This window comes from Jatropha curcas, chromosome 3 (assembly GCF_041381405.1).
Source record: "Jatropha curcas cultivar XTBG-Jc1 chromosome 3, XTBG_Jcur_1.0, whole genome shotgun sequence".
NCBI lineage: Eukaryota > Viridiplantae > Streptophyta > Magnoliopsida > Malpighiales > Euphorbiaceae > Jatropha > Jatropha curcas.
Window position 1 is genome coordinate 29,600,481 of NC_143153.1, and position 27,624 is coordinate 29,628,104.

General features: G+C 32.4%; 5 protein-coding genes and 1 long non-coding RNA gene across 8 annotated transcripts; 3 read left to right on the forward strand and 3 right to left on the reverse strand.

Moving 5' to 3' along the window:
• Positions 1–6,367: 6,367 nt before the first annotated feature.
• Positions 6,368–6,897, forward strand: PSK5 (phytosulfokine 5 precursor). Its single transcript, XM_020681538.3, has 2 exons — positions 6,368–6,570; positions 6,669–6,897. Exons 1-2 carry the CDS (start codon positions 6,376–6,378, stop codon positions 6,786–6,788), a joined length of 315 nt encoding a protein of 104 aa, XP_020537197.1. The 5' UTR covers positions 6,368–6,375; the 3' UTR covers positions 6,789–6,897.
• A 2,628-nt stretch (positions 6,898–9,525) lies between these two features.
• LOC110010103 (uncharacterized) lies at positions 9,526–11,200 on the forward strand. The gene is made up of 2 exons (XR_016320239.1): positions 9,526–9,780; positions 10,591–11,200. It is a non-coding gene; the product is annotated as an uncharacterized LOC110010103 (long non-coding RNA).
• Positions 11,201–11,843: 643 nt separating this feature from the next.
• On the reverse strand, positions 11,844–13,768 carry LOC105639872 (protein PHLOEM PROTEIN 2-LIKE A10). Of its 2 annotated transcripts, none has more exons than XM_012224052.4 (2): positions 13,594–13,768; positions 11,844–13,392 (listed from the first exon to the last, which is right to left on the reverse strand). In XM_012224052.4, exons 1-2 carry the CDS (start codon positions 13,619–13,621, stop codon positions 12,026–12,028), a joined length of 1,395 nt encoding a protein of 464 aa, XP_012079442.1. In that variant the 5' UTR covers positions 13,622–13,768; the 3' UTR covers positions 11,844–12,025. The 2 variants fall into 2 exon arrangements, with proteins under 2 accessions (XP_012079442.1, XP_012079441.1); XM_012224051.4 differs by having other exon boundaries at positions 13,519–13,768.
• A 1,568-nt stretch (positions 13,769–15,336) lies between these two features.
• On the forward strand, positions 15,337–19,337 carry ACR1 (ACT domain repeat 1). Of its 2 annotated transcripts, none has more exons than XM_012224050.4 (8): positions 15,337–15,603; positions 16,078–16,230; positions 16,367–16,412; positions 17,121–17,235; positions 17,662–17,729; positions 17,839–18,483; positions 18,569–18,673; positions 18,761–19,337. In XM_012224050.4, exons 2-8 carry the CDS (start codon positions 16,160–16,162, stop codon positions 19,142–19,144), a joined length of 1,434 nt encoding a protein of 477 aa, XP_012079440.1. In that variant the 5' UTR covers positions 15,337–15,603; positions 16,078–16,159; the 3' UTR covers positions 19,145–19,337. The 2 variants fall into 2 exon arrangements, with proteins under 2 accessions (XP_012079440.1, XP_020537171.1); XM_020681512.3 differs by having other exon boundaries at positions 15,339–15,473.
• A 1,051-nt stretch (positions 19,338–20,388) lies between these two features.
• On the reverse strand, positions 20,389–24,254 carry LOC105639870 (BSD domain-containing protein). Its single transcript, XM_012224048.4, has 3 exons — positions 23,506–24,254; positions 22,025–22,212; positions 20,389–21,325 (listed from the first exon to the last, which is right to left on the reverse strand). The coding sequence occupies exons 1-3, from the start codon at positions 24,164–24,166 to the stop codon at positions 20,588–20,590; spliced, it is 1,587 nt and encodes a 528-aa protein (XP_012079438.1). The 5' UTR covers positions 24,167–24,254; the 3' UTR covers positions 20,389–20,587.
• Positions 24,255–25,717: 1,463 nt separating this feature from the next.
• LOC105639869 (DUF4228 domain protein) lies at positions 25,718–26,662 on the reverse strand. The gene is given in 2 exon segments (XM_012224047.3): positions 25,718–25,878; positions 25,880–26,662. Coding segments are annotated over 2 exon segments (663 nt in total). The 5' UTR covers positions 26,483–26,662; the 3' UTR covers positions 25,718–25,818.
• Between the last annotated feature and the right edge of the window lie 962 nt (positions 26,663–27,624).

The following is a 27,624-nucleotide window of genomic DNA, read 5'->3' on the forward strand; positions in this document are numbered from 1 at the left end:
AAAAAGCTTTAATGCATATAAACTAGATTAAGGATGCTAAACTTGCCACTTCACACTCAACAGTATATGATACACAATATGTGGTAGTTTTTAAAATAACCTTGTCAAGATCAATATCCTTGTCGTCTATGTCAGTTTTATGTTTTGTGCCTTATAATTAGTCAAATACCAATCAAAAAGTGCAAGATGATTTCATGTTCTACAATACAAAATCGAATTCATAATTCTCAGATAATTTTAAATAAAATTACAAACCAAAATCTGAATATTTATGTTTTATAGCACATTGATTAGAATATCAGAATTTAAAATCCTGACAAAATATTATTTTTTATGTGTAAAAAGAATCATTTGAAAAAATTGAGTCTTTTTCTAGAAAGAAGACCACTTACTAAGCTGATGAGAGTGAAAAGTGAGATGAGGACACATGAAACATTTGAAGTTCTTGATGGAGTTCAAAGAAAATGTAATCTAGTTTTCAGACAAAGAGCTTGTGTTTACATGGTGCAGTCAAATTTGGTTTCTTGTACTGGAATTCTGCATAAAATACAAGTAGAACAGATTAGTTTTAATCATATCATATCATGAATTTGTACATACATTTTCTTTCATGGAGCCCACAATACACAGCAATCATAGACATATTTCAGAATTATGTTATATTATATTTTAATTTAAATTACTGTGACACTTGTCAGATAAAAAAGAATTCCCACAAATGGTTAATTTTCTCACTTAGAAAGACAAGAGTAAACATTTTGTTAGTCAAATGATGGAGCCCAACCTTTAGTATTTTCATTGTAGTGATAATTAAGCAAAAGACTGTTTTGATGTTGGGTTTCTTGATGAACATGATAAAGCAATGTAAGAGGTTCCTTTTTCTAGATTAGAATCCTCAAATTGCAATTTTAAACATTCTAGTGGGGTATATATATGAAATAGAATTATTGCATATTGATAGGCCCCTTAAGTTTCTTTCTTTTGAAATTATATATATTGCTTTAGGGTTTTCTGCATATCCATATATCAATCATAGGTTTCTTTCTTTCTTTCTTTATTCCATATATAACTGTTACTAATTATGCTAATTTATCCTTCGTCACTCATTGCGTCAATATTTTCAAATGTCATCCAATAAATAAATAAATAAACCTTACAATTTAAGAAAAAAAATAACGAGTTAACAGCGTAATACACATATATTAAACTTATATATATATTACTAGTTTTCAGGAAATCAAGAAGGAACTCAGTGTTATTAACTGGTGTGTGTGTGTGTCTGTGTGTGTGAATCGGTGGTTTTTGAGCCGATTTTTGATTCTTCATAAAAGAACCAGCCTCAAGCCGGTTCCTTTCATATTAGGGTTGTTAAGATACTCCTTGCTTGGTCAAACAGTTTGGATAATATCAACAATATTCAAACTGTTTGACCAAGCAAGGAGTATCTTAACAAGGGTTAGGTAGGAACGACAGATCCAATTCTGGACTGGGTTTGACCAGCTCCAATTTTGATTCGATTCACATTCAGAACCATCCTGCCCAGATATATATAGTATGAGAAATTGGACCTTAAACCCTAACTTTGATGTACCAAACAGCAGATAAAAAATGGGAAGAATGTTTCGATAATATTTTAGGATGTGGTGGAATTTTGACAGTGATGGATGGAATGAAATATGCTTTACCTACTACCCAAAGGATTATACATGTATACAACTGCTTTTGACTGGTTCAAGAATTAGCTTTTTTTCTTTTTTGACAGGAGAATTGGCTTTCGGTTATTAGAATTTTGTTATGCTAATCCACCTGATTATTCCTTGCTTTTCTTAACGTTCAACTTTTTATATATATATATACCATTTTTCTCTTTTTTTCAAAAAATTTTCGTTTACTTTGTTCAGCCTTAGTGTAAACCAAGATCTTTTACTAACAACAACTTACACAAAAATAGCAGATTTAGAAAATTTTCTTTCGGGGATCAATATTAAAATATTGAAACATTTTTATGTGTAAGGGGTCAATAATAAAAATTAAAGGGGGTTGAATAGAGTAATTACACTGCATATATAAAGAAAAATTGCAAAAGAAGAGGGAACAATCGATGCTTTCTTTACACACACACACACACACAGCTAATCACATGTTATTAATTATTAATATTTGCATTTATCCACACAAGATTTTATTTTATCTCCTACATATATTCACTCGTTTGTTTGTTCTCTTTGCTTTATTCAAATTTTCAAATGTGCATGAACGACATCTAGAAGAGTATTATAATATAATATAAGAAATTAATTAATTAATTAGTGGCACATGTTAATATTATGAATCAAGTTTCTTTAATATTTTAAATTAAATCTTTCAAATATATTTTAATTAATGAAAAATTATTAATTATGGTAGTTAAATAAAATATTTGTGTATGACCAAAGTCATCAACCAACTTGTACTTGGAAGAATACATGAAAAGCTAGTCCTCGCAAGGTAAAACAGTACGGTTGCTGTGATGATGGTTGAATTATCAATTATGTAGTCGATTTTACGTGATTGAGTTCTCATCTTCTTTTCAGTTTCCTAAAATAGCCTAACATACATTAGAATTATAATTAAGGGAAATGTATAATTCCTCTACCTACCTAGTGAAAATGACAATATATATTCATATATAATATTTTAATATTTGTTTTTTTTTTTCCATAAAGAGATGTATTAATATTTTAATAACTGAATTCAAATCAATATAAATATATTAGGCAGTGACTAGTTAAACACACTTATAAAATTTTTTGCAAAATAATTTGAACCATTAAATTAATAAAGCAACAATTGGCACTACCAAATTTCAAAAGTTGAAAAATTTATTTGTTCTTCAAATCAAAAAACCTAGTAACTCCCTCTTTCTCTCTCAAACCTATAATCTAAAAGCTTTTTTTTCTTTTTCCACGGGCGGCTACCGATGAACTCACTAATAATCACCCATTTTTTTGTTCTTTTTTTTTGTTTTTTTAATAAATAATCCTCAAATATACAAATCTGAGTTATTATCGCCCAATTATTAGGATTTGTTATTGCTGCATATTGGGATTTGATTCTCATATCTAATTTTGAGTTATTTTTGTCACCAGTATGGTGATTTTGTTTAGCATCTTTTGTTATTTGGATAGTTATATAGAAATAAGTGCAGATCTTCAGAAGAAATTTGAAAGTAATTAGATCGAACTTGTAGAAAGATCATGGAGTCGAACAATGGCTATGAACAGCCACTAAATGGAGCAAGCATCACTGATGTCACAAATATTATGCTCTGTCAGCTCGATTAGATACTTTAAATCAAGATTGTATTTTTTTTTATTTTTATATAAGAGGTTTATTATTAGACTTCCTATACAAAAATATAAAAATATATTGATATGTATCCTATCTCTATATACAGTTTCTTCTTAATGAAATTTCTAGTTTGATTTTCATTTAAAAAAAATTTAAATTTTGAAGATCATTATCCATAAAATAAATGGTTCATAAATTACATCCATTTTCATAAAAGGAAAAAAAAAAACACTCCAAATAACCGGAGATAATCATAACTCTACACAAAATGGGAATAAATTGAATCTAGATTTAGTTTGAAGGAATAAGACCTAATCTAAGAATAAAAGAAAAGAATCAATAGAAAAATAAATAAAATGATGAATTAGACGTCAAATAGGTATATTTGAAAAAATATAAAAACAAAAGAAAAGACAAAATAGAATAAAAAGGATAGGACTGTCACAAGAAATAAAAATTATTCCGTCCTCAATTGCTCGATAAAGTGGGAATAATTTTAGAAAATTTATATTGTGATTAGTTTGGTACATTGGTGGACTCATAGATGAGTCGCAACAAATTTTCTCTATCGACGATTGAAAAAAAAAAGAGTAAAAAATGAAATATATTTTTTTAATAATCTAAAGTACAAAAGAAAAATGGTATATCTACCTCTACGATCCCACAAAATACACTACTTAAAAACATAATATCTACCATTAAGATTATTTTTCGTTTAGTTTTCAAATAGTTTATTTTTTTATTTGAGAAAAAAAAAATTCCCACCGTCTTTGTCTCTCTCTTTGAGGAATTTCTTGATTTTGGATAGCCACCAAACCAACTAAAAAACTTTAGGAAACAGTGCAGGAATATGCAGCTCGAACTTAGTCTATAATGTTAAATATAGATTAGTGGAGTAATTAATTAAGAAGATCAAGTCTAATTAGTGGCAATAATTAAGGTTGTAAATGGTGGAAAATGATGAAGTCAATACACGGTATGCTAATGCTATCCATCATGAAGCAGCTAGAGCTAGCCCGTCGTTCGGTTTGAAGTCCACTAACCCAACACTTATTTTGCCACTTATTGATCATATACATTCATATTTCAACTATTCTCATACAAAAATGCCTCACATTTCAGACCATTAAGTAACTTTTTTTTCTTTTTCCCCTTTCAATAAATGTTATTTTCATTATTTCTTGTGGTACATAGATAGAAAATAATATGTCATTATGACCTAATCATATGCTTCAGCATTAGAGATAAATTGAGGCCATATGTGGATGTCCATGTCCTTCTAGGGCATTCTAGATGTAGATGTCCTCATATATATGAATTATCATTTACTATTAATAAGCGTGTTTCTGTATTCTTCCTTAAGTGAGATCGAGACTTCAATTTTTATTAATGGAATAAATACTCGCTGAGAGGACTTTACCTTTTAATGGATCAACTCGATACGAATAAGATTTAGTTTTAATCTAACGAAAAATGAATAATATACGTATCACTTTAGACAAAAAATTTAGATAAAATTAGCAAGTCTTATACAAGTCAATTTCAGCATTAATTAAATAAGCAAGTACAATTTTAATTTTTTTTGTTGCCTGTTGACCATTCCACTTCGATGCAATATATGTACTTCTGTTGAGTTCCATTGTCAATGAGAGATGGTATGTGTATCTTTCCAAGCTGTCCCAAATTTGGCTTTCCCTACTCATATTTGATTTTGTCTATGAAAATGTCACAAGGGTTTACAATTTTTTTTTTTTTTCCTTCTCTTGAATAAATGAAAACATGATAAAGCCACCAGTGAGATACACATGATATACATGCAAGATCATCATTAAAACATCTCACTTGCGGACAATTGATGAACTGATCAGATTAACTAACCATAGTTAGCTTCAATCATTATGTAATGAGCATAAGCAAAATCCTCAGTAGCGGTCCATTCAATTTATATTTATTACATGGTCTAAACCCATACCTACCGCTTATTTTTATTTTAATCCAAGAGCCACACGTGAAAAACATCACTTAAGTGGCGATGGCTCAATTTTTTAATTTAAGTGTGGAATAATTTGACTCTAATTGGCTCAAGTTATTTAAGATTTAATTCTCACACATAAATCACAATTGAAAAATTTTTATTTATTATTATTTTAATTTTTGATGTAAATCACCGGTATCTAGACCCTATTATTAAGAACAGTCCAATTCAGCTCGAGTCTAATCACAATTAAAACTTTTCACCTCTTTCTACAGGTATATTTAATAGGAATCAAATTCAAGAACTCTTCTCACATTTTCAGATTCATAAAATAAATTTTTTATGACATAGGTTTGTGTACAAAACAGAAATAAGTGACATTACTATTTTTAAATATAAAGAATCAATTATCGATAATAATAAAATAAAAAAATATATAAAAAGTAAATTTCGGTAGTATCACCTAAGAATTTCAAACATCCTTTTTGGGTATTAATTCCCATGGTGCATCTTTAATTCCACCTTCTCTTATCCGAGTTCTTTTCTAGAATAACCTTAAGATTAGGTCATTTTTCAAATAAAAACATGTGATATTTAAAAGCTTTTTGATTTTTCTATTTTTATTATTCATTGCAAGAAATAACAGATATAAAAAATATTATGGATTATGTAATAGCCAATACTTTCTTATTTACCCATTAAATTGATGAAAATCTCTCGCTCTCCATATAAATGAAGAAAGAAGATCAATCAGACCACACTTAATTGACTTTAATTTTTTTCCCTATAAATATTTTCAAATATTTTTGGAATATAAAATTAATATTGTTCGGGGTTCATACTTACCTCTCTCACTGTGTGTGTTTTCTACAAATCGAAGACAGCGATTATCAGGCTGAAAAAAAAATATAGATGTTTATTTAAATATATATTATCAAATTTCTTATCCTAATTATTGAAGAAGCTGCTATAGTTGAATTCTCACCCCCTGCTTGAGTTCACATGCTGACATGACATGCACAATTTCTTCAGTCTACCTCTATAAATACTACACACATATTCTTTCCTTTATGCATATCTCGAAAACTCAATTATCTGATCTCTTTCTGCCTTCTCTCTTATATCCCAAAAAAGAAAAGATGATTAAAGTTAAGGTCGCCACCCTTTTATTTCTGGCAGCCCTTCTCCTATGCTCCATCCTAACCTCCGCCGGTCGCCGTGAACCAGCCTTTTCTAATGGCTCCTCAGCTCAGGACACACAACAGGTTTTAAAATTTTAAATTCTTTTTAAATTAAACATAATTTATCAGAAACATAAAATATTGACATATGGGTTTTTGTCTTTTTGCTTGTTTGTCTCTAGGGTTTTGAAACAGAGCAAAATACAGAGAGCTGTGAAGGAGTTGGAGAAGAAGAGTGTTTGATGAGAAGGACTCTTGCTGCTCATATAGACTACATCTATACCCAGAATCACAAACCATGAATTGATGTCAAGTATTCTTTTATTAACTAATTATTATTTACCTATTTATACTCGCTACATATGGATTGTATAATTACTTGTTTGTGATAATTAACAAGGAGTTTTCGTATCCTTGGTATAATTAAAATTGCATAATCAGTTTCTATTTCTGTATTCTTCTGCCATTTCAGAATATATATAAAGAATTTAATGGTTTAATCTTCTTAATTAAGTTTTCAACAACAATTATCATGTAGCTCATCCTAGCTATATATACGTAGGCTAGGCAGCTCTTTAATTATTTCTCTTCCCCATTTTCTTTTTTCTTTTTCAATTACTGTATTCATGCATAATTGAATTCCCTAATTAAATAATGAAGTTTCTAACTCTGGGATCAAAGTTGCTAATTTAAAGCTAACTGTAAGACTAAACTTGGAAAAGAAAAAGGTTGAATGTATTGGGAGACCTGATGGCCCAGACTTAAATACTTAATTATGTTATGTAAGAAGAAAAGAAAAATTTTATTGATAAAAAGAAAATGGTGGTCATTATCATGCAAGCTTATGCATAGCAATAAGTAGCTGTGCGATATACGTATGTTCCTTTAACAACGCGGATTTGACTAACATTCTTTCATATTGAATCGAATGACTGCAATTTCCTTGTTATTGCTCATTTCTTGACTCTTTAGCATAATGAATCTCAGGCTCAAGAATGTTAGTTCAATTTATGATTGTTGAACATTATTAATAAATTGAAAGCAGGGTGTTCACAGTTTGTTTGGTATTGAAATTGAATTTAAAACATAATTGGACAAAAATTGACTTGGAAATACCGGTCGCAAATTAAAATGAGATTGGGAGTGATTGGTTCAAATTTGAACTAATTGAGAATTTCAGTCCCATCCAATTTCAAATTGGCATGAGGCAAAAAATAAGAGTTGAGGTGGAAGCTGTAAGTTCGAGCCCCGTCAATCCCGACGTATCCAATCCAATAAAAAAAATACATCAACCATTTTTTGTGAAAGTGATTTTATTTTTTCAAAATTCATCTATTCCGTTCGCCCGTTCAGACACCACTCCCTTTTTTATTATCATCTACTGTCTTTTCATCCATCATAATAAATGATTTAGATTACAGTACACGATTAAAGAAAAGAATGACATACACAATTATTGCTTTAACAGTCGATTATGAACCAAAATTAAAGTCAAAGGCGACGAGGCTTTTACAAAATTAGAATCGACATGAAATTGACGGAATCAACACTTAAATCAACACCCTTAAAAACTTGTTGAAGTCTTAATTTCACTTTTGATTTCCCAATTGATCAATTCAGTGAACTGTGGTCCCTAATTGAAAATGAAAGGATTTTTGGTTGACAAAAATGAGTTTCTTGATTATTAACAAAAAAAAAAAAAAAAAAAAAAAACACAGTCAGTTCTATAACATATTGTGAAGTGGAAGAATACACGTACCAGTTTCAGGCTTTCAGCTTAGAACATTTATTGGAGAAAGCACATTTTCGCATGTGATAATGCATTCTCTAATCACTTGTTTGCTTAAGTATTGGTAAGATTGTTAGTAAATGATCATAAAGTTTAAGCCAACACTTTCTGCTTGTTTAATTAGTTATAAAGCTGCTTGTTTTCGATCTATTTAATTAGAATTGAATGCAAACAACTACTCTTGTGAGTTTTAGTTGAGAAATAACACAAGCAGCACCAGTTCTTGGCCGAAATATATAGCTGGCGGTTGAGTGGAATAAATTTGATTGCAGTGCGTTAAAGATTGTGCATTAAACAAATATTACAATTTTATTTATCTTTTTATGTATAAAATAAGATTGTTTTGCTCTAATTTCTTGTTTAGAATTGTTTTTAATTATTAGATTATCAACTTATGATAAAGATAATAATAATAATTCAAATTAGCTCCTTCAATTGGTCTTCATTTGAAGATATGGTTGATGTAATAATTTTGATTATCAATCATATATGATTTAGTTAGTCTTCTCATTTATACGAGGAATGAAAGGTCTTAAATTTAAGTACTCTGACCATGAATTCTTACCACGTGTAGGAACAACAGAGGGTTACAAATGAATTCCTTTCTAGAAAGCAATTAGGAGGTAGATTTTCAAGGTCAATTTTCCATTGAACACCATGTGGTGGGCCTGATCACCCAAACTCTATGGACCATAAGAAACCCCTTTACTTTTGACAAATACATAAAAGGAACATTATGGTTATGGTTCTTCCTCCTTACATGGGTCCCTACCCATGTAACCAATAGTAAGAGCAAATGCCTGATTGGCTGTTGGTAGTCACTAGTCAGCATTATCAGAATGATTTATGTGTTTAACAATACCAAGATTACATCATTCTTACATAATTTTTTAATTTTCTTAAAATATACATAATAGAGTGGAATTGTTATTAAAAAATGTTGTTGATGGTTAAGGAACATAAGATATCATTACTTGTTAATGTTCATATTAATTATTTATAGATTAATTAATACAAAATCAATGTGAAGAGGATGTATATTCAAATGCAATCTAACTACAACCTTCTTTTGGTCATAGTGTTTTTTTTAAACATTGTGTTTATTATATACCATTAAGATAACATCAACTTGCAAGTTGCCAGTGTGCTTTCTCATTAGTATTTGAGGCCCAAATCAATGATAACATATATTTTTGTTTTTTTTTATATCACTAGGTTAGACTTGGTCCAATTAGGCCCAATGTTCTAGGTACGGTAAGGATGAAGCCTTACTCTTTTTTAAGTTTCCAAAGCCCATTTCTGTTTAGATCCGGAATTGTACGTTTAATTGGAAGGAAGACGAAGAAGAACAAGAGGCAGAAGCAGCTGGCAAAACCCTGAAATCGGAGAGGATTGTACAAACCTCGCAACCATCAAAAATTGAAGAAGAAGAAGAAGAGAAAGCTATTGGATATGTTTTTTGGAAGAAGATTTCTGTCCTTCCCCATGGTAATTGGAGCCGTAGTGTGAGTTTCCTTTCTTTGTACTCTCTTTTATCGTTCTTTTACTTTCTATGAGCTGATATTATCACTTCGATCGGATGAAGTAGTAATTAGTTAGAGTAGTTGTTCAATTTTTTTAGGACGCATTACCTCATTAGATATGTAAATGATGATAAATTTAGTTTCTTTAACATTAATGATTGCAGTCAATAGGACTTCTTAATCTAAAATATCTTGAATTTCAGAGAGTTAAACAATCTTGCCGCTTTCTTTGAAATTTATTTTTCCTTATGTTTAATTTCACATTGATTTCCAAGAAACATTTGGGGCAAAAATACTTTTGATAAACTTTAACGTAGTACTTATACATTTATATTTATGTTGACATATAGCCATGTTGGAAACTGGTTTTACATTTGCCTAAATGAATTTAGATAGCCAAGCCAGTAGCCACGGACATGCCACTTGGAATAAGTAGAGTATAGACTATAATTAGGTATTTCCAAACTATGGACTGTACCTTCGTCTTCTTCATTTTCTCTCTAATTAATCCTTTGTAGGAAAACAGGAACAGTAATGCATTATTATTCTTGCTAAAGAAGTTCTAGGTAAAAATAGTATGTAAATTTCACCATGAAGTATACTAGTTTTCTATAGCCTGACTGGTTTTGTTGGAAGTTCAACTCAAGGCATGTTAAGAAAACATTAATATAGCAATACATTTTGTTTTATTGGATCTGAAATAAATCATAATTCTTCATTTAAGTGCTCCAGTTGGTGAGATATCAAAGTGTTCTGTTGTCTTTGGAAATGATTATAAATGAATTTTTGCAGGATCGGGGTTGTTTCAGGAAAAGCATTATTTGGGCCCCCTCTTGATGAGTACTGGAAAAAGAAGCTCCAGGAAGAGGCAGCTACCAAGGAGACCGACTCAAGCTCTAATCAATAGATACTGTACTGAATTATCATGATAGTGGGAACTGGGAGGAGGGAGGTTGTCTTTTCCAGTTGCTGACTGAAGAAGCCTAATATACATTCATATTTTCATTGCACACTGATACAATATAGACTTTGGATTTGGACAATGCACAAGCTTATACATCTGGGTGGGATGGGATTCTAGCTGCATGTGTATCCATGAAGATAGGATGAACTAAGTCGATTGCATTATTTGGTTGTTTTCTAGTCAAAGCAAAAAAGCATAATCGACCTCATCTGCTAGACATTGGAGCTTCACATTCCCAATGGATAATGTTATTGAACGTTGCTGGGGTTGCTGTCAAAACTCCACCGGTGTTGTTTGAACTTTCGTTCTTTTTGGTATTGTTGTTTGACTTTCAACGGAGAAATACGCCAAGTTGAAAAAGAGTATTGATTAGAGATTATTGAAGCTTATGTTTAAAGTGAATTTACATCTTTTGATAATAAAATTCTTTTGATAAAAGTGTATGCATATTGTTATTTTCCAATTCTTGCTCCCTCTACATTGTGGCTTCAAGTTACAATCACCGACTAATTCCACATTGATAGACATCCAAGAAAGTAGCCAAAACAGGTGATGTACTGTTAACAGCAAGTCAGAAAATTGTTTCGCAGCTGCAATGATCATTTAGCCAACGGCATAACTGTCGTAACTTAAAATTCGTCAAGAAATCTTAACAGAAGATGCAAAGATCCTGCAATGGGGCAGGCACTTTTTGTCGTTTCTATTGCCTTGCAGTTAGAAAAATCAGGACGGGGCTGGGACAGCATTTGAATAACAACAAATGGCGAAGGAAGGGAGGGAAGGCACATAACCCTTATGTTCTTCATAATTTTATAAATTATTGAAAATTACACTATATTATACTATATTTGCACAATTAGTAACGTATTCTTGAGAATAATAAACTATAAATCATTGAAGATTATCAAACCACAAGCCTCAAGTAGTACTGCTGCTTCTAACATAGTTCTCAATATTTCAATACAATTATTCAGAATACAGAAATAATTATAGAAAACTTAGGAATGAAAAGGTTGCTTCCAATATTCTGCAAATCCATTTATTAGTTATTCTTGTTCTAAAGAATGAAAACAGAACAGAATTATTGTAGGCAGAAGTATCATTCCGCTAAAGTAACTGTACAAAAGTTGGTATAAGAAAGGAAGAATAGATGTACAAAGAAATCTGATACATAAATGGGATCATCGTTCAACTGACAGTTCTTGAAGAATTTTATGTCAAAGAACAATTAAAAATGATTATTAAAGAGAAACATCCAATGACTTAAGCTGGCATCAAAATCCAAGAGCTATCCATTATGTGCAAACACAAAGAAAGACAAATAGTTGCAATAACAGAAGATTTTGCAGTAACATATCTGACAACTCCAAGACTACTGCCAACAACAGCTTCATAAACAACATCAGCACACTTCTTTATTCCTTCATAAATTTTCTCCACCAAAAATTCCAAGAAAGATCTAACTGTCTCAAATGTAACTCTACCAGTCAAATCAAGGACAAGCCTCCTATTACTTGGCACTGCCAAAGTAGATGATACTTTATCAATCCACCCACCATCCTCTACTTCATCAAATGAATTTCTTGCTTCCGGTTCATCCTTAGAAGCTTCATTTTCCAAGAACATATTCTCTGATTCAACTTCTCGTTGATCAATGGCCATTCTTGATTTTGCTTCAGTACTTGTCAAGACTTGATGAGATGTTTTAACAAGAGTTTCAACTGCGCCATTGCATACTGAAACTAATACTTCTCTTACTTTCTTTTCGTGTTTTGGATTGGTTAATCCAGCGAAAATTTCATCATAGGTGTTGATGTGCATAGTCTTGTCAAGATAAACAGCAACTGCAGTACTCACAAATAACTGAATGCAATCACCAATAAGCTCTTTACCCTTATGACCACAAACCACATCCACATATTTTGTAACAGAATTTATTTCCAGACCAACAGAGTTCAAATCTGAATTGGAATTCAATTCTCTAGTACTAGAATTCCCATCTTGATATAAGGCCATGACCAGATTCCTAGCAAAGCTTCCAACAATTACAGAAACAAAACCAGACCCGGCCGGCGTAGAAAGCTTATCAAAAACCTTATCCAAGAAACTTGAGTTGTTAGCTGCAGTGGAACCATAATCAATTCTTGAACTAGATTGATAACCACGCAAGATCCCCAAAGTTAAAGCTTGTGTGAGGCAAATTACAGAATCTGAGAACTCAGATGACTTGGCAACTTTAGAAATTTGCTTCAAACTATTAGGGATTTGGTCAGATTCTGATTGAAGAAAATCTTTCAAATCTTTGGAGATGACTCCAATTGTTTCGGCAGAATCAGAGACAGCCTCAGCTATAGAAATTAAAGCCCCTAAAAGATTTGAAATTCTTTTTCTTTTCCGAGTAATTGAGGGTAAGTGATAAACTCTGTAGGCAGCATAACTAGAGAAACCAAGAGCTGCTAATATAGAAATCAATCTTTTCTTTTTCTTTGTATAATCAAGAACACCCTTTTTCACCGATTGCATGTCCATTGGAAACAATTCAAAATCAAAAGAACCCGATGGCAGTTGTGACCAAAAGTTTGCTATTTTCTTGGTGTTCATAATTTTGAAGTCAAATAGAAGTGTTATAGCTGTACAAGCAAGACAACCGTTAAAGTCAAGAATTTATAATTTTCTTTTCTTTTCTTCTTATCCTAAAAAGGTAAACAGAAATTGAATTCAAACTCGTCAAAAGCATGGACTGAGAATGTGCATACCTATCCAAGAGCAAAAACATCGAGGAAAATTAAGAAAGATAAGAGGAACCAGAGAGAAGGAGAAGAGGAAATTACATGAGGCGGTTGCAGAGGGAAGTGGCATATCGTGCAAGAATGGAAGTGTATGGGCCTGTAGCCCTTCTGGATGGGAGGAGACTAACAATCAACTTCAAAATTCAATGGCCACATGAAAATACCATATTTAAACTTAAAAACAAAATACAAGTTAAGTTGTAGAGTTTTCTTTTTCCAAGAATTGGAGGATGGCATTCATTCAACTGAATAAAGAGATCAACGTTCAATTTCAAAAACATAAAATACAAGTGATATATGCGCTTATTATTAAATTACGATCTATATATTTTAACAAATGATGTTAATATTTCAATTAAGATATTTCCAATTTAATTTATATTATATGATTCTATTAGGAAGTGATTTATATTCTATGACTCACCAATATACCAAATGAATAGTATAACAAATTACTATAATATTATTATTTTTCAATAAATATATCTCAAGTTTTAAACTTTGAAATGATGCATTTCCTATCTTAAAGTATAATTTTCAAAATCGTCTATACTAAATAGAATAAAAAAATGTTTGACAAAATTTGGATATTTTATACCCTATATTCATATTTGATCATTGTATTCTTTTCGAAATCAATATCTGATCGTTGTATTTAAGTTATAATTAATTTATATAATATTCCACTAAATTTCCAGAGCAAATAACCGTTGCCTGGGTCGAGGGTGGCATATTTTAAATGGTCCAAGCCCAGTCCGTTATTTTGAAATTTAAGACTAACCTAGCTGAGTATTAAAAACCTAACACTTGATCCCAATTTAAAACTAAATTATAAATGTAACCTAATTAAGTATTATTTATAATGTTCACCGGCGTAGTGTTTACAGGAGTTAGAGTTTGATGAAACGCACATAAAATAACTATTATTAAAATAATTAATATTTACTAAAACAATTAATTTTACCACATCATACCTATGTATAAGAATTGAATTTAAATATTTATTTGATCAGACAAATAAAATTGCCATCTTTTTTAAAAATCAAATCCTAAAAATCCAATCAAAATTTTATCCTTTTATTTCATCCCTTCCCTTATCTTTCAAAAGCCCTTTCCTTTTTGGCCATATATAAAATAGGACATGAAAATTTCCATGAAAATACTAATGGACTCGAGGGTTCCCTGTATTTAGCTGGCACTTGTAAACTTGGAAATACAGTGAAACAAAGATTTTGATGGAAGAAGTTTTGAGAATCAAAATTAAAAATTGAAGCCAAGCCAGCTAATTAGCCATATCTTGGGTTCTTGTTTCCTCTTCCTCATTCCTTGACTGGGTAAAGACAATCCAAATTGACAACTAATCACTCCTAATTCAACCCCTTAAAGCAAGCAAATCCCCAAATCAATTCTCACCCACAATTTTATATTTTCCACAAAACACACGTGTCTAAATTAGCGGAACCGAGCCGCCGCAACCCATTGCCACGTGTCATACATATCACACGTGGCAAAGGCACAGTGAAATTATGACTCCTACTGGCTAGGTAATCTCTTGTGCCTTTAACCCTGTGCTAGCACGTTCCACACACATACACACCAAAAGACAAAAATGATAAAGATTTTTTTTTCTTTGAAAAAATGGGATAGACTCAAAATTAAAAACTAAAGAATAACATAACATAAAATAAAGACCTCCATTTATATGTGTTTTCCTTTTTTAGGTTTATTATTATTTTTTTTTTTTGAGAATTGGTTTATTATATTTCAGATTGAAAGTGAGAGTAAAAAAGAAATAGCCAAAAAAGAAGTGGTTTTTTCTTTTATTTATTTATTTCAGTTACATTGATTCTTCCATCTCTTTCGGCTCTACAAACTCTGCTGCCAAGAAAACGATCTAAAATTGGCTAAAACACTTGAACCTTGTAAGGTCCTATTCGCTTGCTGCTTCTTTTCTCGCATATTTAAAACAAATTTCTTTCGTCTAATTCTAAGTATCTCTATCCATATAATTGTCTGCAATTTGCTGGACTTAATACTTCGCCGTATCGAAAGGTATTCTCTCTTCTTCTTCTTCTTGCTTCTTGCTTCTTGTTTCTTGTTTCTTGTTCTTGCTTTATGAACATCAAGAGAGTAATGGGTTTTGCTTCTCCTTTAAGTTTCATAGATTAATATATATATATATATATATATATATATATTATTACTTAGATTAGGACTGGGAGTTCTTTAATTTGACAACTGTTTAGTTTTATGTCCAACCAATTTTTTTTTTCTTTCTTTTCAATCATTCTCGCACTTAGTTACCTGGATGAAACCAATCTCTTCCGTATACAGAATTCTTCTTTAATTTCGTTTGAAATTATTTTTCTTTTTATTCAAGAAACATAGCTAGTTTATAATACAAAACTAAGAAATCTACGCTGCGCGCAGTGTTATGTCCTTCCTACGTTACCGTCCGCTGCTAATTTGTTGTCAACAATTATTCTTTTAGTATTTTTTTTTTGAAGAATGTGTATATAAATACAGGTTTACAGCAAGAATATCAAAGGAGTCTCTAATCTCTGGCAATTGAGAGACAAATCTTGAAAAACTACTGCTAAGAACAAGAATGGAGATTGCTTACCAGCCTTATATCGATCCCGAGTTCGAATCTCTAATCGAAAGAATTTACCCTCCTAGGTATAGACGTATAGTTGTAATCTAATGCTATATTTCATAATTAATTAGAAAGTAACTCTCATGTTTCTTAATTAAAATTTACTGGTAGTTTTGCATTAATGGTTTAATCAGTTTGCTCATGGTTTTGATTTTGCAGGGTTTGTATTGATAATGACTCTTGCCAAGACTGCACGCTTGTTAAGGTTAGTTTAATTTTTTATTTTGCATCTGATAGTGACAAAAATTATAAAATAATAAAATGGTATTAGAACATATATAGTTTTAAACTAATCTTTGTTTAGCAGATGAGAAACATGATCCATAGACTTGTTTAGTCTTTTGTTTAAGTTTAATATTGTCGCTTGTGCATAAAGTTGGTGTTGGAGATTCCATTAATGAAGGATGATGGATTGTTTATGCTCATAATTAGATATAAAATACCAATATTAACATGTATTATAGGTTCCATTATAGATATATTTAACAGAAACGCATCAATCCCACCTGTTCTTGACACAGAGATGATGTTTCTGAACCCACCAAGTGGAGGACCACTAGAAATTATTGAAAATTTCAAAAGAAATAGCCTTTTCCTGTTACTTTTAATAGCAGAAGATTGAGAATCGGTTTACTTAGTTAGTTCCTCTCTTATTGCAGGAAATTACTTTTTTCCTAGCAACCAAACGAGATGACGTAATCTAGTTGTAGAAAGACTCAAAACCCTATTACTAGAAACGAAACTTACTAGGAAATTTCAATTTATTAAGTAAATAAGAAAAAGAACGAGTGAAAATAGTGTTGGTCCCGTAACCTAGTCTGAATGAAATTAACTAGTTTGGTTTCAATAAATGTCAGAAAATGACATAACTTATTAAGCGGAAATTTATTTATTTATTTATTTTCATATGCAGGTTGATAGTGCAAACAAGCACGGGATTCTATTAGAAATGGTCCAAGTATTGACAGATCTTGATCTTGTTATTTCCAAATCATACATTTCCTCTGATGGGGGATGGTTCATGGACGGTCAGTGATCTATTCCTCATGCTTGCATCACCTTACACTTAAATTACTATTTTTAATTTAACTTAATAACCACAATTTGATGCTAATTAAATTTATAACCAATTTTTTCTTGTTTTTTTTTAAGAAATAAATTTTCAAAATTGAATTCATAACTTAAAATTTACAAGTAGAACGATGTAACAATTAAATCAGATCACGTCTTCATATATGAAGAAAAAATTACTAATTATTGATATATTGCTCATCCATATAAAAAATTGATTCGATATTTGTGCTAATCATAATATAATTAGTTTAGTGAATATGTTTGTCTTTAAATTTATCAATTAAGGAGACGTAATTAATTTTATTTATGAAATAAATATGAGTCATCCCACTTGTATACCTCATGTGGTGTGGGTTTGTTTTTATTGCAATGGTTTGCAGTGTTCCACGTGACTGACCAGCTTGGGAACAAAATTACGGACGAAAGCCTCATACTTTATATTCAACAGGTGTCACTCTACTCTACGTATATTATACACTTGGAAATACACAATAAATACGTATAAAATAATAATAGGAGTATATACTTTGTGTCTTATACCAAATGGTGAATTTCAGGAACTATGTGCAAATAGGAAAGGAGGGATATCACAGGAGCTCCAAAATTGTCTAAAAAGAGAAGTCAGGCCACGACACGTGTCAACAGAACACACAGCGATAGAGATGACGGGGACCGACAGACCAGGTCTGTTATCTGAAATTTCAGCCGTACTTGCTGAGCTGGAATGCCAAGTCACTGCTGCAGTGGTGTGGACCCACAACGCCCGAGCAGCATGTATAATCTACTTGGAAGACAGGTTGAGAGGTGGGCCCATTACCGATCCAAATAGGCTAGGTCATATAGAAGAGCAATTGGAAAACGTAGTTGATGCACATCATGGGGTAGGGGAAAGAAGAAGCTTAAGGTTAATAACACCGGTGGCCGGACAAACCCACACCGAGCGGCGGCTCCATCAGTTGATGTATTCAAATATAGATTATGCGCCGTGTTGCAGCTGCACGGATACCGGTGTTGGGCACCGGAGGAATTGTACTAAAATTCATGTTTCGATAGAGTCCTGCAAAGAGAAAGGGTATTCAGTAGTGAATATGAGGAGCAGAGACCGGCCTAAGCTTTTATTTGATACGTTATGCGTATTAACTGATATGCAATATGTAGTATTCCACGCTGCAGTTAGCTCCATGGGCACTATGGCTGATCAGGTGAATATTTAGATGCCTTTTTTATAAGTGAGTACTATTAGAGTTGCTCTTCAAACGACAGAAAAATGAAATTTTGAAATTGCAGGAGTACTTTATACGACATAAAGATGGCTTTACTTTGGATACAGAAGGTGAAAGGCATAAACTGACTCAATGTTTGATTGCTGCGATTGAAAGAAGAGTATCCCATGTGAGTAAAATGTCTGGGCATTTGAATCCACTCAACTAAGTTATGAATTTTTCAATTTGATAAATTGAAATACTATTCTGTATGCAGGGATTGAGACTAGACCTCTGCACACACAACAGAATCGGATTACTTTCAGACATGACACGGGCATTTCGCGAAAATGGTTTATCGATATCAAGGGCTGAGATGGGAACACAAGGTGAGACAGCAGTAGGATCATTCTATGTAACTGATGCTTCAGGAGATGAAATTAATCCGCTGACAATAGAAGTAGTGAGGAAAGAAATAGGGGGATCTGTCTTGGTAGTTAATAAATCACCAGACTGGACTCCTAGATCGCCGTCGACAGCTAGTATGAGCAGAACCAGCAGTGGCAGTATAGGTGACGATAAGCCAAGATTCTCATTAGGAAGCCTATTATGGTCTCAGCTTGAGCGACTGTCTGGAAATTTCGGCTCCATAAGATCATAAGGAGGTCTCAATCTGTAGTCGAGGCATTTTGTAAATAAGGTTGTATATCAGCATATCAGTAGTTTCTCTTCCTAAGCTAGTTCTCTGTAGTGTCGTTGTAATAATGTGTCTAATCAGTGTCGTATGTTGTCAATATATTCTTCAATCCTCACATTGAATAGAATTTACAGCCAATGCGAAGATTTTTAGCAAATCTATATGTTATGCATTTCCCATTTTTGTAATATAGAGGATACGCATAAAGATCAAGTAAAACATTTCTTTTCCCAGAAAAGAAAAGGGTAATGACGTATGAGAAATCAATTTTATCCAAAAAGAAAACGACAGTGATGTATAAGAAATCAACGATAAGATAGTTTATTTATTTCTTTGCAAATGGATGAATAATTTCAAACGTATCTACAATGAGGTCAGGTCTTCATGTAGCAGTTAAAGATTTTCTTTTTGGGGGGAAAAAAAAGATATTAGAAAAGGTAGTTCGGATGTTTTGTTATATTTTTTTTGAAATTTTAGAAATTAGAAGTTAGAACAAAGTAAAATTCACCTTGAAAAATAAACTTTCATAATGTATAATATATGTCCTGCACATATCGTTTTTCATAACATCAGCTCAAACAATAATATCAAAAAATCATACGACAGTTGAAACTTGGAAATTTCTTGGTTGAACTTGAAATCCCATTATGTTTAGATTGGGGTTAAGCTAAGTAAGATCGAGAGAGAGAGAGAGAGGGTGATACCCTTAACCTATTATTTGGGAAGGATTTTAATTCGGTTGTGATGATGAATGAAGTGGGTTCTATTAACTCATTTTTTGCAGATGGGGGATGACTGAATGAGAATGGGAATCACTAATGGACACAAAAGTCCATTGAATGCCTAAAGGCAATTAATTAAGGCTGAAAAAGAGAAAGGAATCTGCCCCTTGTCTAAAAAGATTGGGTAGTTTACACCGACCATTTCTCTCACGCATTACATGAGAAGACAAAAAATGAACTGCATTCATCAAGTGCAGGTATCTAAGCATCAACAACCTTCAATAACTAACCTTCATCGGTTTTCTTTTCCAAACACAATAACACAGACTTACGGAAAATCAACAATCAGTGCTACTAAGAGACACAAGATGACAACTTCCAATCACATACTTTGTCTAAAGAGTTGAAACATTCTTGCTTCTGCCTGCCTTCACATGCTCGACAATGACACATGATGTTAATCTCATATCAAATAAAATTGATATATTTCATAGGAAACAGAGAATTATTAAATGGTAAAAAGTTACATACTGTGTGCTTGCAGGATCATCCAATATAGGTTTGGATTTATGTACATATAGTTTTGAAAGCCTGACTTAGACTGCAGAAACCATATACAAACTATTCACAAGAACGTAACTGAAAGATGGAAAACACATTTCCCCTAGAGGCTTTTATGTTATTATCACATAACATCAATGTCATCAACATCAAGCCAATCATTAGACTCCTTGGGTTCCGAATTACGAGCACTTACCTGCTCAGGCACAGCATGTTTGACACTGACAGGGTTAATATCCTTGACTGAGTCAGCAGAGCTTTTGCTTAACTGAACCCAATCTCGTGAGTCTTTTGTTGATGCATCTGCACTTGATGTTACTTTCTTATAACTTATAGGCACATCTTCATCATCCTCTTCTAAATCACTGAATGACACATCCTCATCATTTTCAATAGGCACTGAAGTTGCACTGGTGCCTACCATTTCTGAACTGTCTTCTCTCAACCAATCATCAGTATCATCCTCAAATTTCTCATCCACAACTATCGGGATGGAGCTAGATAAATGTTGAGCTTTGGCATGGTAAAAAGGTTCTTCCTCAACCACAGCTTTATCTATAATTTGCATCTCAGTGCTCTGAACTGGGTGCTTCTCAGTTTCTAGTTCATCCACAATGCTAGAGGAGACTGTTTCTTTGATAGATGTCTTGGCTGCAACAGTGGGAGAAACAACTTCAATGCTAGATGTCTTTGGAGGCACTGATTCTGATACTGGGACAGGAGATGGCACAGAGAGAGACTCTTCGTGAGGTAAGTCAGCAATTTCATTTGATCTAGAAGTACCTATTTCTGACCAACCTGGTTTGCTTGGCTTAGAGTGTTTCTGCAATTGGTGTGATAAAATGGTTCTTGCTTCCAGTATCTGCAGGCACACAATGAAGTTAGTGATGCAGCCCTAGCAAATTCATTGTTCAGGACAGACAATATCTTAAAAATAGATATTAGTTTGATCAACTGAAAGACAACTGCCAAATTTGGACACTTGAAAATCATGAACTGTCTTCTACATTTAAAACTGTCGATGCCCTCTCTCATCCCTCCATCATCGTAAAGTTTGAGGGGTATACTCCATAAAACACACCAACAATGCTGACCAAAAAACAAGGATACTGTCATTCCATCATATGTTCTTTCACAAAAAATACTAGCTTGTTTTGATACATAGAGAGGACTAGTAGATGCACTGGAATGGAAGATTGAGCATATCCAACTTCAAGTAGTGAAGAGGACGAAAGATTTATCAATGATGACAGGGGGAAAAGTGAATGGATTTAGCAGAAAGACTTGATTAACTATCTAATCTACCTCTGTTGACTAACCAACCTTCTTCTAATTTCCATCTTCACCAAGAAATATTATTAGGATATAATTACTGATTTACTGTCTATTGATTCAATCAGTTAACAACAACAGATATGTGTGTGTATGTGTGTTTGTGTGTGTGTGCATTTCATACACCAATGTCAAACCAGGATGGTACTGGCATGCAACAAGGCATCCATAGAACATGTATAATCAACAAATGTGAAATGACTGACTGTAGTAAAGAAAAGCAACATACTTGGGGAGTTGAAAGCAGTTCGGCGTCATGTTTACTCAGCCTAGGGTGCAAAAGTACAAAGTAGATCTTCCAAAAGCAGCCCTCACTCATATAGCCTGGGCAAAGTTCAATCCGGAGAGCAGCTAATCTTGGGGCAAGGCGTTCAACAGTCAAAGCATGTTCTTGTTGGGCATCAGACATGTCAAAATCTGAAAAAAAAAAAAAAAAAAAAAAAAAAAAAAAAAAAAAAAAAAAAAAAAAAAAAAAAAAAAAAAAGAGGCTTGACATTAGCCAAACCCAGAAAAGAAATACACAGAAACCTGACAAAAAGCTATGGATAAATCTCTGATTGAATTCAAGTTAACTATAGCGTAAAAAATATGTAATGAAAATAAGTCCACTACAAGATTTGCAGCATTCTCGTTTCAATCTTTTGAGGTATCCAGAATGTAAAGTACTTGGCTTATCCAAGGTGTGCATGCATCAAACAAATAAAAGTCAAAGAAAGCAACACAAACATATACAAAGTGAAATTCATAAACAGGAAAACAAAGGAAAAGGTTGGATTTGGGCATGTGGGGTAAATAAGAATGAGCAAGATAAATGAATAGGTAAATTCTGATCCATGACGACTTCAACTTTTTAATGCAAAGGCGAAAACAAAGTTAAAGTCTACTTAATATTCTTTAACTGTAGTTTTGATGATTGGTAATTAGCAGGATTGTCAGTGACTTTAATTAAGATAAGTAGAATCAACATTAGATATTTAAAAAGCACTGAGATCACTTTAACAATGAATACCAAGGTCGCCCAATAGATGATGCAGTAAAGAAAAAAGAAACACATTATTATTTGAAATGATAATTTGTATGAATATAAAGAAATAGAATGGCAATATTTGTACCCTTTCTTGCACAGAAGTATGTAATTATGCTAAAAGAAACTAGTAGGTGATAATAGACCACCCAATCTCGCATTTCTGTTCTCAATAGGCCATATGTAGTTTTGCAAACACGGCATACCAGATTTAAAACAATTAGACACCAATTAAGCAACATTTTAGCTCGCCAGATTGAATGGAAAAACAGATTGAAGGAAAATTCCAAAGCATAATCCAGCCTATACAAAAATAATTGATTACAGTACCCATAGAATATTAGACGCTTGAGATGAAACATAATTATGGTTTGTACAAAATAAGCAAGCTACAGTCCGGCATCCCTACATACTATCTGTCTATCACCAAATTTGATTATTTCAAAATGCTAAAACTGGAAATGTACCTCATTGCTATAAGGTAAACGCTTAAACATGCATTCCATAAAATCTATTGTCAACAAACATACGCAAATTCACACTGAAGCTACATTCTGTTTTCTCATTACTAAATTGCTTCAATTAAAAAAACAACTCTCGAATTTCCATCTTAGTTCAGGTCAATGCATTTACCGGTATTTACATGAAGTATCAAACCAGAGATGAGAATTAAAGAAAATATATACCATCAAATTCTTCATCGTCAGTAACAGGAAAGTCAAGCCAAGTCTCCGGATGCATAGAGATATCTCTCGCGAAGGCTACAACCTCCTCGGTCACACCAACCGCACTACCAATCAAATCCTCATCAGTTAAATCATTTTCCGATCCAAGCTGCAGAAAGTTCGACGCCATCTTCGTGATCTCCGATACGGCAGCGTTGGTCGACAGCTTGGAGATCCCAGACTTGAATTTCCCGCCAATCTCGGCGAAGTCACTGCGAATCCCGGCAATCAAATCCTCATTGGATGCTTCTGGATCGGACGGCAGGTGAGGTTGCGGATTATCGGATAGTTCATTGGAGATCTGAGAAGAATGGGAAGAGGAAGAGGAGGAAGGAGGATCAGGCGAAGGAGCGAGGAAAGAAGCAACGCCCCAAAATTGGCGGGTCAGAGTTTTAGTGAGCTCAGAAAGATCTTCTTTGACACCACGGGGTGTGGTAGCGGAGGTTGTGGATGATGGCGACGACGGTGATGGTGATTGGGTTTGGTGATCGGATTGTGGATTTGAGGGTGATTTTGAATCAGTGACATTAGGGTTAGGGGTATTGTTATTATATTGGTCATTGTCGTCGTCATCGTCTTCAAGCTTGAGAGAGTTGGCGATAGACCTAGCCAGCCATGACATTTTTTTTTTTAGCTTTGGATTTGAGTAGACACAAATGAGTTGCAGAGAGTGTATCTGGAGTTCCTATTGACGGCAAGGGAGGGACCATATAATTATTAATAAATAATAAACTTCCACGAAAAAAAAAAAAAAATTTAAGATTTATGCAGAAATTTTGTTATTTTTATGTAAATTTGAAATTAAATTATTAGTAGAACAATTTCGTGGTCGAGTTTCTATAATTTTGTAATGTACAGCTCATTCGTTGAAGTGTTATAATATTTTATTACTATTAGAGATAATACAAAAATGCAGTCCATATGATTACAATTATTAACTTAAACTTTTTAAAATAAACAACCTACTAATTACTATCAAAATTGATAGTCCAACTTTTGAAATAATAATTTTTTATTTTTTAATTATTTAATAAATATTTAATAATAATTTCATAAATTAGAGTATTTTGTAAAATGATTTTATAAATTTAAATATTTAATAAATGTAATTTTATAAATTTATATGTTAATCGTGTTATATAATTTTTTTTTTGAATAAGTTATACAACTTTTCGCTAAAAATGTGGATAAATTTTTAAATTGAGCCATGTAACATGTCATCTATAATGATAGATTAAATGTAATCAATAATTTCACATTTTTTAAGAATGTGGAGCCATGGTTCAAGTTCTCCACACCAACCCCTCCTAGTCCCTAAAATCATTTTAGCCTAATTGATATTTAATGAATAAAAAACAAAGTTTTATGAGACATATATATGATTTTCATACATAAATATATATATATATATATATATATGTATTATGCAAAATGTAGGACATTGAGAATTTTCTTGATATTATGTAAATTATCTTATGCAATAAAAATAAAAATAAAGGTGGAAAAATTCAATTCTTATAGAAAATAAATACTCTTTGACAAAACACGCATACTAAGAATTTAGTCAACAAAAGTTATTTTTCCTTTTTTTACTCTTGACTTACTAAGACATTAATAAAAGTTCTTCGTTCAATCAACAATTATAAAGATTATCATTGGAAAAATTATTGTTTACATATGCAAATTTAGAAATCTTGCAAATATTTTGAAACATCAAAAAATGAATAATAAACAAACAAAATGAGATGGAGGAAGTACTAAATTATATAATAACATTTATTGTTATTCTTTATCATACTATTTTTTTCAGAAAATTTTTATTATTATAATATAAACACCATAATTTATTTTTTTTTTATAATACTTTCCTAGAATGTTTATTTAAAAAAAAATCCATAGAAAATTTGAATTTCTCTAACTAAACCCCATCTAAATCAAAAAGTCAGTTTAATGATTTCAATGCGACTCAAAAGGAATGTGGCGGCTAATTGCCGTCTTTGAGTATTAAAACTACCGGTAGCTTATCGCTGCTTACCCGTTTGTTGTAAATCTTGGCTTTCCTTTCACACACGCTACTACGCTAGCCATTTCTTCTTTTTTCTTTCTTTATTCATTTTATCATCTGCCTATATGTGATAAATCAACATTTCCATTTATAAAAATATATGGCAGATGATCACAAAGCTCTCTCTATATATAATTATGTCTTTTTAACTTGAATTAATAATTCATTCACATACAATATAATCACAACAAAGAAAGAAACAAATTAAACTAGGCAAAGACAAAAATATCCAACAGTAATCCATTTTTCTTAGAACAACCATTCCTACTGGCTACTAGAAAAACTCCACTGATCTGAAAACCCAGCAGCAGCAGAGCCAGAAGATGAGATCCCATTTCCACATTTAGCAACAGCTCTCATGTTTTCAATCAGTTCGTGAGTTTGATTTTCTTGAGAAAGTATTTCCAAAAGCTGATCTGGACTAATCACAAGCTTCACTTTCCAAAACCCCTCATGACTATTATTACTACTATACCTGCTACTAGAGAAGGCTTCAGTATAAGACCTTTTTAGCATTCCTTGATAATCGAAAGACATTCTATATGGAGTAATAACAGAAGATGTGGGAGTGCTTTTTGATCTCACATGACCTTCTCTTACAACTTGGCCACCTATCTTTGTGCTGTTCACTGGAAGCAAATAATATGAGTTTCCTGCTAAAAGATCTTCATTTAGAGAAAGAGGTCTCCAGAAAAGATCCTGACTTGGAAATATTGCATGGCCTGGAAACTCATGGGTTATGCAACCTGCTGTTATTGGCCCTGAAAATTCCATTACTCCACCATTGGAGCCTATCACTTTGATTACTCCTCCTCGGTCACCGCCACTGCCACCACCCTCTCCTCCTACCCCTCCAAAGAGGCAATTTCCCATGAAACTGAATAATGAATAGAGGGTGTTCTCTGCATATGCTGGAGAGTTATTTTGATAATCAGGAACTTACAATAAGAGAAAGGGAAAGTTCTGGAGGGAAAAGAATCATCGGTGGAGTTGTATTTTACAAATAAAACAGAAAAGCGGTGCCATATCTTTATTGGTAGGTGTGGATGCCCTATGCATATATAGATAGTTCAAACTGTTCATACACGGAAAGAAATGTTTATGTATATATTATTGTGTGGACCGTGTTTTTGTCACTATAGTGACAATACCACTTTCTTTGTTATGTTTAAAGAGTGGGGCCGTTTAGCCGGCGAATGAGGAGGTTTTTGTTAAAGAATTATACGGTTGTTAATGACTTCAATTCCCAGACATGCAATTCTAAATCCATGGTCAATGGACGAAAAAGAAAGGCAACTATATGAACTCTTTTTTTCTACTTTTCCTTTATAACACTGCCCTACTATATATTTTCTCACCAAAGTAAAAGAGTTGGATTAGAATTTAAGTTCATATTTCCCTCGTTTGCAAAGGTGTTATATATTAGAATTTTATTTGTATTTTGTAAATATTAGCGAGAGAAATTTTGAAGAACATGATGCCAGTCGATCCTGAAATCAAAAAATCTTGGAGGCTCGTCAGTTAGGTTAGAACTTTGGCTACTTACTACTGATTAGATTTAAATCCTGGATCAAGCTTCAAAAGGGATACTTGATTTTTTCTTTTCTATGTTTATTTTCAAAATAAGTGGTTGATTATATGAGAAAGATGAGATTATGAGGGGCTTCTTCAAAGTTTTATTTGCCTTTTTTTTTTTTTTTTTTTGGGAAAAAGACAAAGGCAAAAAACTTTAAATCAATTTAAGCAGATCTGCTGCAATTACCTGCCCATCAAAGTGATTGTCCTTATAACAAGTGTTGTATTAATTATCTTTTTCTATTTGGCTTTAGTGGATTTTCAGTTAATAAATAGTATGTGCACAAAAGAAAAAAATGAAATTCCCATAAAAGAAACAAGGGCTAATGGGAGACTGAAACACTGAAATTTTGGCAAGGGCCGGTGGCCAGGCCACCATGCTTAGCATTTCCGCATTAGCTCACTGGGCAGCCACCCCACCATATTCATTAAGTATTATT